Source organism: Eurytemora carolleeae, unplaced genomic scaffold, assembly GCF_000591075.1.
Source record: "Eurytemora carolleeae unplaced genomic scaffold, Eaff_2.0 scaffold128, whole genome shotgun sequence".
NCBI lineage: Eukaryota > Metazoa > Arthropoda > Copepoda > Calanoida > Temoridae > Eurytemora > Eurytemora carolleeae.
Window position 1 is genome coordinate 34,900 of NW_019396173.1, and position 15,086 is coordinate 49,985.

Consider the following 15,086-nt stretch of genomic DNA (forward strand, 5'->3'; position numbering starts at 1 on the left):
AGAGGGAATAATACTTTGGATACTGCAAGAAATATCATCCTATTATTATTTAATTTAAAAAGATCGAAATATTTTTTTCTGAATACCTTTCATATTATCTAGATTATAAAAAAGCCCCGTTTTCTCTAATTTTCCTACTACTGTCATACACAGGAAATAGTTAGAATTTACTGCATACACTGGAGAACAAGACACGCCCTAGCCTGGTGTAAAGCCGACACGCCCACTTCTTTATTATTCATTAAGTAACTGCTTAGATACTGCTTGTACTGCTTGACGGCTACTTAAGAAGACTACTTTATTAAATCGAACTGTAATTTAAACAAGTAGGGTGCTGTGCTTTTAGCTTTAAAATCTGCCCCCCCCCCCCCCCTCCTACCACTAAGGTATTAATTTTAACCCCGGATGAAGTTAGAACCCCCAAATGTAAAAGTTTTTACCCCGACTGAATTAAACCCCGTATTTAGAAGTTTTTAATGACTTCTTTCTTCACTTTGAATTGGAATTGTCATTTCTTCGTTTTATAGGAATTTCAATTTCCGAATGTATTAATTAATCAACTTTTTGTCCGTCGTCTGGGGAGGGTGATGGTGAGGGAGGGCAGGGGGTGGGGGGAAAAAACGCGCGCGCGCGCGCACTTTTGCTCATATTCCTTCAAAACCAAAAAATGCACGTAATATACATAATTCTGAGTTTGCATGCAAAAAATCAGCCTCCTAAGACAATTCTAAGTTATGTTTAAACACTGTTTAAATTTTCCGGAGAGTAATACGTTTTGTGGCCCCCCCCCTTTTTGTTTTTGAAAATCCACTTTTACTGTGTTTTCAGTTTTGTCAACTTAAAGATGTTTTTATCTAATCCTCTCGTAACAATATTTTATTTATTATTATATATTAAATCTGACAAGGGCTTAAATATGAATTCTGTAGATTTAAGATGATAAAATATTAAACTTGGATTTTTTAAAAGTTGTGAAAGGTTTTTATTTAAAGGATTTCTCAACACAACTATTTTAAACCTTTCATGTTATTTATTTGAAAATGAATTTTTTATCATTTCTTTCATCTCAAAGCGGATTTTTGTATTATTGTATTTTAAAAACTTTTATAAAAACTCCGCTCTTGATCGAAATAAAAAAGCAAATTCACCCAACGTTGTTTGTTTTGAAACCATTGAAAGTTTAAAACTCTTTCAACTTTTCAAATTTAGCATCTCAAAGGTTGAAGGAGTTGAAGGTTTTACCTGGTTGAAAACTCTACATTTTTCATACAAACTTTACAAGCTTTCTCATTAAACAGCGTAAGAAAAGGATACTGTAAGTTCTGTTTGATATTTTTTGGGGTAAGAATTGGCTTTTTTGGCCCTTTTTAACTCCAGAAAGTATGTTTGTTGGGCCCTTTTTTAGTTTTGTTTTGTACCCCAGGAACGGAAAGTGAGCGATCGTACTCCGGCCGGGAATCGCAGCGCCGATTATTACGACAATCACTCACCGGGTCCGGACACCCGATGAAAATCGCGGCAATCGGGAACAAACATAAAGTTTCCCGATATCTGTCTAAGGAGTGTGAGTATTTTTATTTTTATTTTTTATCCTAGTTTTTATTTTGTCCTAATAATCAGGGATTTATTCTCTGACAAAAAAGTTTAAATCCCAAGATTTTGGACGATTTTTACACTGTGTACAGCAACATAATACATACACTGTTTGTATACCTACATAAAGACATGCATGTTTACTAAAGGCCGTTATTGTTTCTTTTGCAGTTTTTCATTTTTATATAATTCATTATTATGTTTTGTTTGTTTTTTAAATTGAAAAATTACTTGTTTGCACCGAGTGTATTGGTGTCCGTAGATTGTACATTTTAGATTTTTTGAAAAGAAAATTAAGCTATCACGTGATTTGAATAGATGTTTTTGAACTCTAAACTTTTTTGGCTGAAACTCTTTCCCGGATTTAAAAAAATTCATTTTGTTAGGATAGGGATTCAAAATTTTGGATTTTTCCTCCAAAACGAAGTTTGTTAAGAATACTCAGTCAAAAAATATATATTTACTTTTGGAAAAGCTGAAAAAAGGCACCTTTTTCTATAATATCTTGATTTTTTTATTGTAAATATGGTATGACAAATGTTTCTTCTATGGTAATTTCCTTATCGCAAAAGTTTATTCCCTATTTATTTAACATCTTTCAGGTTGATTTCTATTCGTATATGTTATTTTTACTAAGCGACTTCATTTGTATAATATTAACAACAATTAACTAACTAAAACTACCTATCTAGACCTATATTTATAATCTCTGCATTTTGTGCAAATGTAAAATTATTTTTTGTTGCAGCTGTAGCGTCAAGTATTCCAAACGGAAGTTGTTCTGGTTCCACGTATATCCGGTCTCAATACAACCTCAATCCTCCTCCTCCATCTTCTTGTAGATCAATGAACTCCCCGCACTCCCCGGAGCCTCTCCCCGGCTACTGCCCGGGGTCAGACGGTCCTCCGTCTACCTGCAATGGAGACTTTAATTGGGCAAATACAACGACCTCCAGTATAGATGGAGGCTCTGCCATGAGCTGTGGAGGCTGTCATCCTAGTCAAATACCTCAATATATGTCATCCGCAATGTCCACATCCTCCGCCGACAGTGGGAGTGTATCCGGCTCCGGAAGCAGAGCGTGTAGTGGGAGTGGCGGAAGTGCAGCGGGGAGTGGGAGCGGGTCCCGTCGCCCCTCCCATCTTAGAAGCTTTAATGTACCAAATATACCTTCATCACTTTCTCAATCGAAACCTGGATTAGGTAAAATATTAATATTAGCATATTATTCATATATTATTATTATTATTATTATAATTCATTTTCAATTCTAATACCTATGCGTCCTATTCTCCAGCACTCTAATATTTATTTTATACAGGATTGCGTCCTACCCCTACTAGTCCTCTAAAATATCTCCTGTTTAGGATTGCGTCCTACCCCTACTAGTCCTCTAAATATCTCCTTTTTAGGAATGCGTCCTACCCCTACTAGTCATCTAAATTATCTCCTTTTTAGGACTGCGTCCTACCCCTACTAGTCCTCTAACATATTCTCTTTTTAGGACTGCTTCCCACCCCCTACTAGTCCTCTACTAAATATCTCCTTTTTAGGAATGCGTCCTACCCCTACTAGTCATCTAAATTATCTCCTTTTTAGGACTGCGTCCTACCCCTACTAGTCCTCTAACATATTCTCTTTTTAGGACTGCTTCCCACCCCCTACTAGTCCTCTAAAATATCTCCTTTCTAAGACTGCGTCCTACCCCTACTAGTCCTCTAATATATCTCCTTTTTTAGGACTTCATCCTATCCCTCCTCCAATATAACTCTTATGCAGGACTGTGTCCAAGAAAGATTAGTCCGTTATAGTCCTTTAATATATCTCCTAATTAGAACTGAGTCCTGTCCATATTTGTCCTCTGATATATCTCTTGTTCAGGACTGCATCCTATCCCTTCTAGTCCTTTATTTCCTGTTAAGGACTGCGACTAGTCCCATAATATGTCTTCTATTCAGGACTGCGTCCTATCCCTACTAGTTCATATATATCTTGTATTCAGGACTGCGTCCTACCCCTACTAGTCCGTTCAAACGAGTTCTGTCCTCCACTACAGAGTGCGCTGAACCCTGCTCCTTGAACCAAAGGAGTAGTTCCCCTACTCTTCTACCTATGGGTGAGGTTAGGAGTCCCAGTCTTCTTCAGGAGGTGAGGAGTCCTGATGTACTCATGCAACAAGGAGCTTGTGATTGCTTATCACAATCCTTATTGGTAAGTATTTTTTATTTTTTTTTAATATAAAAATTCTTTTCATTTGTAGAATTTTAAGATTTCTGATTTTTCAATGGTCGAATTATTTAACTTTTACCAATGAGAAACAAGCTTAAGTCTGGATTAGTAGGGTGAACACTGAACAGGAGACCTTTAACGCATTAGGAACAAGTTTAGCTCAATCCTTCCATTTAAAAGTTCTCAGCTGACACTATTTTTTTTGCTTTTTTTAATTCATGAAACATGATTACCACATAAATAACAGCGTACTATTAACCTTCATACATTAAAAATATTGAAGAATTTGTTTATTTGAATTCTGAAGTAAAGATATATCTATCGCTAATAGGTTATCGGACATTTCATAATTTCTATCACACTTAGATTTTCTCATCAACTGATCTTGAATAAAAAAATCAAAATTTCTTATATTTGAGAAAGTTATCTGAAGAATATTGAAATTAGTTTCTTGATTTTAATATTTTCTGGCTAATTTATGAAAAGTTTAATCTCAAGATTTTCATTTTCAAATAGGATAAAATTACAAATAGAAATATCTAATTTTAACAGAATAAAATAAAATCGGTAACGGGGAAGAGAAGGGTTTGGGAGTTAGTTACACTGTTTAAAAAAGAAGAATTAAGTTAATAATTTTTATTAATATTGGTTTAGCTTTTTTTCTGGTTTTGGAGGATTTTAGGTGTTCTATAAAATTAAATAGTGTGAGGTGGTGTGTCTCAAGTAGATAAATAGTTGGATGATTGAGAAGTAGAAAAATAAACAGGGGTGTAGGCTAGCACCCCCTCCCGAGATATTATTATATTTACCCTTCATCAATTAAGGTTGGAGGGTATGGGAGGGGGGCGTGAGGGGATGATAAATCGAAGGGGTGGGGGGGGAGTTATAATGTGCCCCTGGAAGTAGATATCTGAAAAGAGTCAGGATTGAAGGATGGGTTGAAGGGATAGTTTGGATAGAGGACCGTTTCCTTCACTACATTTTACTTCTAGATATTATTATATTAAAGGGACAGTGCAGGATTATTGAAATTGGTACATGAAAAAAAAAAGTTTGAATAATTTTGAATTTGTTCCAAAAATTTCTTAAACTTTATTCTTTGTCGTCATTTGTAATAATTCGGATCTCGTCAACACTCTCTTTATTATGGCCTGGACCCTGCAGTGGGTCAACGAACAGGAAAAATCTGTTTTCAAATGGATGAAGCTATTTCCGTTTACATAAATCAATCCATTCTTTAATCAATCTATTTTATTAGTTTAATCCATTGATCAATATAACTAATTGATTGATTGTTTCAGGCGTCTCGAAGTACCGAGGAGCTAAACAATGAGATGAGGAACCTGGAAAGCGTGATGAAGGACTTGAACGCCATCACCGGGAATCCACAGAGGATACCCCCACATCCTCTTCACATCACTTGTAATACTCAGTGCTGAGCATTCATTCATTCATTCATTCATCCTTTCATTGATCCATCCATTCTTTCATCCTGCACTCCAACTTCAGTGCTAGATATTCATTAATTCAACCAATATTTCTACACCATCTCAAGATAAAAATGAAATTAATAGAACTGGACGCACTTACAGCGATATATAATATATTTCTTGTGATGGAACAGTTACAACAATAATAGAATCTTACTCAATCTTGATCTCCCATCACGTGACATTTTACCGTGTCACGTTACATTATAAACCCATCACGTGACAAAAACGTGACCTGTGAAGAGAACTTTACAATGCAAGCCAAAAATGCAGCTAACCCCGGACCCAGCTGTCTCACGGATATCCTATTCTGTTCCTGGGACTGCTTTTACAAATAATGGATTTATATGTATAAGAGTGAAAAATTGTCAAATTGAAATTTAATATAAAAAATAGGGATCTTTTACACCCTGTTGACTAGATTGCACTTTTTGTAACGTTATTAATCAATTTTTAAGGAATGCAGCATTTTGCAAAATAAAATCTTTTGGAATAACCCCAAAGAATAATGAAATTTCTGACATGTAAAGAAATTTTCATAAAATATTTAAACACAATAAGTTAGAAATTGTCTAACCTTAGTCAACTGTGGCCAACACGATCTTAACATGTTAATTTGAAAAATCTAATTTAAATAAGTTCCTGTTAAATCATTAAATAATGGCTTTAAAATAGTTAATGCAGTGGCCTAAACTGTCTTTTTTTACTGTTATAAGAATTCAAAGCAATCATGAGTTAGGCCTGATCAATGCAAATTCTTTATAAGCCTACAAAAACCTTCAGTCCTTTGGAAATACAGCAAAAAGGGGTATTTACATTTTTTTACCTCATTTTGAATAAAATGTTACCGCCGACAGACATGTTCTATGTTACCAGTGTAAAGTTTGAGAAAGAAATTTATGTAAAAAATGAGAAAATAAAAATCATCCTCATTTTGTTAAATCAATAAAAAGACATGATTTAACTTCTTTTTGTTTGTTACTGATGTGAGTTATATATAGAGAGATAGAGTAAGAGCTAAATTAAGTTAAGGTGTGAACTAATAAATCAATTATTTAATCTTATTATTGTAGTGAATTATGGTGCAGTTTTTATTTATATGTATTCAGGATTAAACTAAATAAACAACATGCATATTTCACAATATAACAAGTAAGAATTTGGATTATGTTTTTTTCTTACTTTCTGCAAAAAATCAAATTAGTTGAAAACCATTGGATTTAAGATTATATATATTTAGTTATTCAACTATATCATATTAATATCATAACAGATACGTAACCGTAGCACACATCGATGGATAGTTAGAAATATAGTTAATTGGAGAATACATTTCAAATGTTTGTTGAACAATATTTCAGTTATATTAATCGTAAATTACAACATCCTTGGTGTTACTCCATTGAAATTTTTTTTTTAAACATATACTGTTTTCTGAATACCCCTGTATACCAGGAGATTTTTATATACATTATTGCATCATTTCAAAAAAAAAGTTTAGAAATAAAATTTAACACAGTAAATGGTTAAAACTAGCAAAGGAACTCAAATATTCGAATTCCTATATCTTTGCAACCTTAATGTGTAGACCTTTGATATTTCAAACTTGGACTATTTTTAATCTATCAAAATGTATATAAAATATCGAAGATCTACGACATCGGGTTGCAAAGATATAGGGATGAAAGAATCAGAGTAATTCCTTGGTAGTCATAAAAAAGGTAAACCAAACAAATGATTAATTTTTTAGGACTTTTGTCTTAAAACGTTCAGATTGTAGAAAACTATTGAGAGGAAAATGAAAACTTGAAAGGTTGCTAGGTCGCAAAGGTGTAACAGTGACTCCATAAAAAATGAATTTCTTCATTCATAAATGTTTATGTATATTGTACGAAAAATCTATATAACATGATAATATTGGTTCTAATTTGGCATTTTAAAAAAAAATCTTTGGGTACTAAGGTTTGTGACCTATTACGTTATTAGAAATGAGCAAATTCTATAATTGAATATAGTTTATAGTTAGGTGTACACTGTACAGTGTACAGTATTTGCACATGTATTGTTCTCCCCTTGTTAATATATCCATAAATAGAAATTATAAATGGTACTTAAACAAACTTTGGTTAGTATGCATATTGGGTATTCTATACGGTACAGGGTCATCCATAATACATTGGACTTTGAACTTAATAACGAAAATGACAATAATAGACGGTAGTAGGCGATTAAATCAACTTAATGAAGACGACTTTCGATTTCAATTTTTATTTATATCAATCTTTTAATCAGCATAGCTATACAAAAACATGGAAGAAAAGAGAAGCTGTCAATTTAAAAAGATTCTCTTTAATTACTTGTAAACTTGTAATTCTGAATAAGCTTGTTAACAATTAAAATTTGGATAAGAATGTCGTCTTTATTAAATTGCATTAATCGCTTACCACCGTAATCGCTTACCACCGTATTTACTTTGGAGAAAAAAAAATTCAGCAGTAGCGGTAGAGATTAATTAAGTCAGAACTCTACGACGTCATATTTCAGAATAAGAAATGCGATTTTTTTCTTTTTCTAATTGAAAATTTTCTTATATTTTATTTATAAGTATAAGTCATTTATGAAGGTTAACACAATTCAGTCAACTATCTTGAAAATTGATGCATAGTTTTTATCGCTGCCTGGATCTGTATGCCCGAAACCAATACATATTTTTCGCTTCTATGACACTTAAGAGTTGTAAAAATATTTGAAAAAATGTTGAAGTTAAACACGTGTTCTTTACTTCCGAATTCTATTAACTTTTTGTTCAGATGTTCAATAAAAAGCGATAATAACTCTTTATAATTTCTCTTTTTCTAGAGATGGTATTTTTAGACAATTTGAGTGAATTGAGGCTTGAAAACACTAACAGTCTAACATTAAGAATAATATATAACAGTGTACAGAGAGCCTCAAAAAACACGGGTGTACGAACATATATGAAACTTACTGTATCGGATTAAATCTAATCAAGTTTTAATTCATGTTCTTTAAAAATTTTAAGTTTTATGATATTCAATATGCAACAAAGATGAAATACTAAAAAACAACCTTTCGGGGTTCGAAAGTAAGAGATTACTGACTTTAAACAGAGGACCTGAATCAAGATTTAAAAATATGGATTTAAAAAAAAACAGTTTTCGTAAATCGTAATTACAACGTGGGGAAAGTTTTCGAAAAAAAACGCTTGAAGAAAACATTATATATCCAGATTACAATTTAATATAATATAGGAAGATTGAAGGATAATGGTTTGCAAAGTAACTTGAGGGGTTTATTTGCTGGGGGAAATACAGAATACAATAAAATAGAAAAAGATAGCATAAAATAGAGTAGAATAGAAAAATAATAAAAAGATGATTAAGTTTAAATACAGAATAGAAAAAATGAGAATAAAATTAAAGAATAGATTAGAAGAGGAATAAATAACATATAACTTCAAATTTAAGTTGAATACTAAAAATTCGGCTATTTCTTATCATGGCTCCATGGTTCCGCTTCCCTTCTTGAAAAAGTGAAACCCCCCGTGACTTTATATCCGACCTGACCTGGAAGACTATCAGAACAAGGTAATCGCCAAAACATTCTCTGAAAAAAAGTCCAAAATTTTGGCACTAAAAAAGTCCTGTGGAAAAAATGCTTTTTTCTTGTCCCAGTATGATTTTATACAAAAACGTCTCTTGAAAAAAAGTCCTCTGATTGAAGAAAAAGCATGGGTATTGGGTACAAAGGATATTTACAACCAAGGAAAAAGTTCCAACTATTTTTAAATATTCCATTTCAGATTATGATGATCTACGAATTAATTTTATTCCTCTTCAATATCCCTGCAATAATTACTTTAATTGAGAGAAGTTTATCCTTTTACAACTACTTGGAGACGACATTTTTGCAAATATGATAATGGAAGAATGTATGTAAATTATAATGGATCGTGTTCGCGAATTACTACTGTAATGTTTGCTAATCTAGTAAAGTGTGCTGAATGTATATTGGCCAATATATACTGCAGATTATTCAGTGCAAATAAAAGAAGCATATAATTCAGCTTTATCAGGTATTATACAGTATTTCTTAAAGGAATTGTACGCAAAACTCAATAATTTAATTGATGTTTTCAATTCATTTTCATTGCAAAAATTGACTAAGAATGAAAACAAGCGAACTTGAAAAATCACTGTTTAAGACGACCCTCCTCCATTTTGACATATTCAAAAAAGAAAAATTTTGTCAATTTCCTTCCTTATCAAATATTAAGGTGGCGGTTAAGAAATTATAGGAGGGAATGCATTTGGTTTTATGTAAAGAGGAGGAAGAGCGGTGGAGGGAAATAAAATAAAAGGGGGGAATATTAAAAAGGGGGAGGGGGTTTACAATAGGGGAATATGGCTGGGTGCAACAAAAGTGCATGGGGGAATCCTGATTAAACCATTTAGACGCATGGAGAATTCTACCCACGGGGGATTTACACTTTACAGTATTTTCATCTATATAATAAAACATTCATGTATATGTTGCGTAAAGCCGGCCAAACGGCTGGACGGATTGGGTTGACATTTTTTTCCCACGGGCAACGTCGGGCCCTTAAGCTAGTTTTTTATAAGAATTTCCCCCACCCTCTCTCCTCTGTTCAAACTAATTTCAAGGTATGGTCTGAAAAGTTTGAGCTCTGTCATAATACGTGCATAAAATATTAATACTAATAATTTACAAATATACTGTTTACCCTTTTTCTTTTCTATTCTTATCAAGATTTTTTTCCTTTCTACTCTACTTGCTTATCTTAAACAAGTTTCTCTTAATTCTTTTTATTCTCGACTGTTTTATCTTAAGCTTATTCCTTTCTACTTTACTTTTTTATCTTAAACAAGTTTCTCTTAGTCCTTTCTACTTTTCTTTTTTTTATCTTAAACAAGTTTCTCTTATTTCTTTTTATTCTCATGTTTTATCTTAGGCTTCTTCCTTTCTGCTTTCCTGTTTTATCTTAAACAAGTTTCTCTTATTCCTTTCTACTTTCCTCTTTTATCTTAAACAAGCTGCGCTTATTCCTTTCTACTTTCCTTTTATCTTAAACTTATTCCTTTCTACTTTACTTTTTCATCTTAATCAAGTGTCTCTAATTCTTTTCTACTTTCCTTTTATCTTAAACAAGTTTTTTTATTCTCTTATCTTCTCTCTAATCTTAAAAATTCAAATAGTTGAAAAATCGTCGAAATTTACAATTTACAAATTTTAAAAAGGCATTAGTACAGAAAAAACAATTCTTATCCTCACTTATTTCTTTCTATTCTCCTTTCCCTTTTTCCATCTCTCTCCCCTTTCCCGTTTTATTCTTCTTCACCCCCCATGCACCTCAATCAGGATAGATATAATTTTGAATTATCAATATCTGCAGTATGTATTTATTTATGTATATATATTATAATCTGTATAGATGAGTAGTGTATATATATCTATATAATATTATAGATTAGAAGTAGAGTAACAAGATCAAAGGATTAGGATATATTATTAGTTGCACCACAGATTATATGGTTACATGGATACATGGTTATGGATAGATATATATGGATGAACGGATGTGGATAGATGGATAAATTAATGAAAGTGTGGATATTCAAATAAATGGATAAAATAATAATTGATATTAAAATTTCATTACCTTAACTAAACTTATAAGTTTTGTTTAAATTTTAGTTTGAAGGGTTCATAAAAACAATTAATCAATTTTTCCCCTACAGATTCCCTTGCACCCTCGAAATCCCCCAGATTAAACTTATTCTTTTATCATCCATCATTCTTTCATCAACTAGAGCAGTCATCCACTTTACATTCTTCATTCTCCCTTCTAGGAGACTTTATGTATAGTATACATATTCAATACAATCACACAGTCTTTTCTTGTACCCTAGCCACAGTGCTCGGCACCCTTTACGAGTTCTTGACCTATTTGGCATTCAAAGGAATTGAGTCCTTGCCACAAATTCTGATTTTCTAATCCTTATATCTTTTGAATCCTATGTCGTAAACCTTTGATATTTCAAACTTATATTATTTGATCTAACAGAAGTCATAGTTTGAAATGGCAAATGGCTACAACATTGGACTGCAAAGATATAGGAATTAGAAAATCAGAGTTTGTGACAAAGACTCAATTCCTTTGTTTTTTTAATTATATAACTGTCTGGATATGAACTATACAGTCAAAAAGTTATGATTAAATCAACTTTTGAGACCTGGCCAATTTGAAGTGACAGAAGTAAAGTAAAGTAAAAAATTATTTATTTATGAAATATAACAAAAACATACAAAATAAAGTGTTTCAGGAGAAAATATTTAAAACCCTCTAAAAGTGGAGGTTGTGGGAATATTTCCACCCAATTCTAAAAAAATATAAAAATAGAAATAAAAGGAAAAGGAAAGGAAAGGATAAGGAAAGTTACATATTTATTGTTTACATTATATTCAATATAAATTAGCGGTGGATTGTTAGTATTTTTCGACGATGAATTAACAACTTTTAGGGATAAAATTATAGATTTATTTGTAATGTTAAAAAAAGTAAAAAAAAGCTTTATGGAGTGTGAAAATGATAAAGGTTCTATGAAAAACGGGCATTTTTAAGGCCTCTGCCAATACTTTTTTCTTCTAAATTTTCTTTTTGAAGTTCTCTGCGCAGTTAGAAATTATTCGCAGTTTGCAGTTTATTATTTATCAATCTTAAATATTTTAAATTGTAGAAGTCTTCCTCGGTGCGTCGTTGTTTTATGCGTAATTTGTTTACGACGCATTTTAAAGACGGGGAGAGGGAAGGAGAGGGGGGGGGGGGTCAAACGGTCAATTGGATATGAAGGGTGACATTGATATTTCAGGAATTGTGAGTCCAAACCTTCAGTCAAATATCTTTGGTTGAGAAGAGAAATATGATTCTTGTAAACTTCATCATCTTCTTCCTTAACATGCTCTACACCCTTTTCAACACCTTCAGCAGGGTCTTCAGACTTTCTCCACCCAATCCATTCAACAAGGATTCAAGGAAACCTAGGTAAAGCTTTATTAGAAAAAGAACTGATTGATCTCCTCAAACTCTAGTTTTATTTTTAATAATTCTTTTAACCTGATGACTTCTGTTAGATGAGTTAATTAAAGGTTCAGGTTCTATAGATATAGGTTGAGTTAAAGCTCGATATAAATAGATAGATATATTATAACCTTCTCTAAGTAAATATTTACGTTTTAATTTTTTCCCCTTTATTTAGAATTTTTCCAGAAATTGGCATTGAACAACTGCGGTAATATTTTTAAAACAATGTTAATAGCATTTTGTTTAGGAAACCCTACGAACATGACCCAGAAGCTAGAAGTTATGTTTTGCAGCAAAACTTTTCCATCGATAAGGTTCAATATCACTTATTTTCTTTATGACTGAAATTTTTCAAATTATACAAAAGCATGCAGTTTTCCTTAATGGGTCTGTGGACGTAGTTTTAGATGACCCTCCAATTAAGGAGCATATATCTGATATAAACTACTTTCTGAATAACAATGAAGACGATCTAGTTGTTTTTCTATCCCGTATGGAGAACCCGGATTGAAAACAACGTATTTTCCAATAGAAATTTTATTCATCCTTGATCAGACAAAGATTTAAAGGTTTAAAGGTTTATAGGAACGCTGGAAATTACGTCTACAGTCACTTAAATATGTAATTCAACTACAACTTAATATACATTCGTCATATTGAATTGCTTTCAATATTGAAGTTATAGTTTTTAATTGACTTTGTTGATTTTATCTTCCTGTTCTAACGTCTATTTTAATCAATTTTAATAATCCAATACAAGGAATGTTATCTCAAACTCAGACTTTTTTCTGAATAGGCCTAAACGGAGCACGCACCTCTGACCCTTCAGTAAAAGTAAATTCAACCTAAAGTCTGACCGTGTCAACCTTGTTGCACCGGCTAGTCCTATTGAGTGTTCGCTATATTTATCCAATGTCTGGGCGATACAGTACAGACTGGGACCGGAAAGGTTGAGCCGTGGCAGCAAATTCCAATGCTCCTTTAATTTTGTTTAATGTTATTTGTAAACAAACGATATTGTGACCAGTTTGAAAGTACTTTGTTGACAATAGGAATTGAGTTTTTAGATTTTCAAAAACGCTTTGTCTTCGTAACCTAATGGTGAAAAGCTATGATATTTCAAGCTTAGATTATGTGATACAACATAATTTATAGTTTGAAATATCTAAGGAATTAGAAAATCAGAGTTTAACGTACAATATGATTACAACTATAAAATTCTGCAGTTTTCAGCGTTTATAACAAGACAATGAAGACGACTTTTAAGTTTTGATTTCTAACAAACTTTTTATTTAAATTACAAGTTAAGTCAACAATGAGAAGCTGTTAATTGAACGCTTCTCTTTGTTTCCATGTTTATGTGTAATCATGCTGTTTAAGAGGTTTGTAGAAATCAAAAATTGAAATCTAAAGTCGTCTTTATTGTATTAATATATACGATGACGACTGTAGTATATTGTATTTTATTAAGGTTCCATCCGCCCTGGATGCTGTGGTGATAGGATCTGGAATAGGAGGACTTACAACAGCAGTTATTCTCGCTAAATCTGGCAAAAAGGAATTTTATTTACAACTTTTAAAAATATTTTTTAATGATTATTAGAAAGATTTCCGTTGGTAATCACAATAAACACGAATTAGAAATTATTATCCTAGTTTTATTTATCTTGAATTAGAGAATATATACTTTAAATTTAAATTGAACAATTTTCAATACTTAAAGGAAACTGTTTAATTTTTATGGAGCTCCCTTTTAAAACATTAATATCCTTTTAAACTCTTACCTGTTCTTACACTTTCTCGAACTTGTCCTTTAGTATGATTATTATGTGATAAATTGGTAACTGCAGGTATTGGTGCTGGAGCAGGGTAAGGTTGCAGGAGGGTGCTGTAGCACTATACCGGAGCAAGGTTTAAACTTTGATATAGGAGTTCATTATGTTGGAGAAATGGGAGACAATTCGTTCTGTAGAACATTCTTCGATCAGGTTAGTTTATAGTTGTTCATGTTGATGTTCATGTTCATGTTCATGTTCATGTTCATGTTGATGTTGATGTTGATGTTGATGTTAAATGTTCTTGTTCTTGTTCTTGCTAGTTTTATTATTATTATTATTATTATTGTAATTATTATTATTTATTACTATTATCTTTATTATCATATTATCATTATCAACACCATTATAACTGTCAAGAATAATATTATTTCTTTGTAATATTGATATTAAATTACATTATTAATAATTTTTGTATTTAAGATAACTGACGGTCAGGTTGAATGGACAAAACTAGAAGATCAGTTTGATATTGTTTATATTGGAGATAAACATAAACAAAGGTGATATTTTGATAAATAAATGTCCAATCATTTTGATTTATGATTTATGAGCTCCATTTTGTAAGTCTTTGATTTTCTGATGTGGATCCGGTTAGTACTAATCTGATGTGGATCTGGTTTGTACTATTCTGGTGTGGTTCCGGTTAATACTATTCTGGTGTGGATCCGGTTGGTACTATTCTGATGTGGATCCGGTTGGTACTATTCTGGTGTGGTTCCGGTTAGTACTATTCTGGTGTGGATCCGGTTGGTACTATTCTGATGTGGTTTTGTTTAGTACTATTCTGATGTGGATCCGGTTGGTACTATTCT

At 32.1% G+C, this 15,086-nt stretch overlaps 2 protein-coding genes across 2 annotated transcripts in view; both read left to right on the forward strand.

The window, feature by feature from the left end:
- The window catches only part of LOC111697152 (neogenin), a 39,357-nt gene extending 33,080 nt beyond the window's left edge, over positions 1–6,277 (forward strand). Inside the window, exons 17-20 of the mRNA XM_023467053.1 lie at positions 1,424–1,564; positions 2,342–2,797; positions 3,597–3,805; positions 5,125–6,277. Coding sequence (XP_023322821.1) covers positions 1,424–1,564; positions 2,342–2,797; positions 3,597–3,805; positions 5,125–5,262 — 944 coding nt within the window. The 3' untranslated portion in view covers positions 5,263–6,277. The remainder of the gene's footprint in view (positions 1–1,423; positions 1,565–2,341; positions 2,798–3,596; positions 3,806–5,124) is intronic.
- Positions 6,278–12,192: 5,915 nt separating this feature from the next.
- The window catches only part of LOC111697147 (putative all-trans-retinol 13,14-reductase), a 6,546-nt gene continuing 3,652 nt past the window's right edge, over positions 12,193–15,086 (forward strand). The window contains exons 1-5 of the mRNA XM_023467042.1: positions 12,193–12,397; positions 12,684–12,750; positions 13,908–13,994; positions 14,287–14,424; positions 14,695–14,774. Coding sequence (XP_023322810.1) covers positions 12,276–12,397; positions 12,684–12,750; positions 13,908–13,994; positions 14,287–14,424; positions 14,695–14,774 — 494 coding nt within the window. The 5' untranslated portion in view covers positions 12,193–12,275. The remainder of the gene's footprint in view (positions 12,398–12,683; positions 12,751–13,907; positions 13,995–14,286; positions 14,425–14,694; positions 14,775–15,086) is intronic.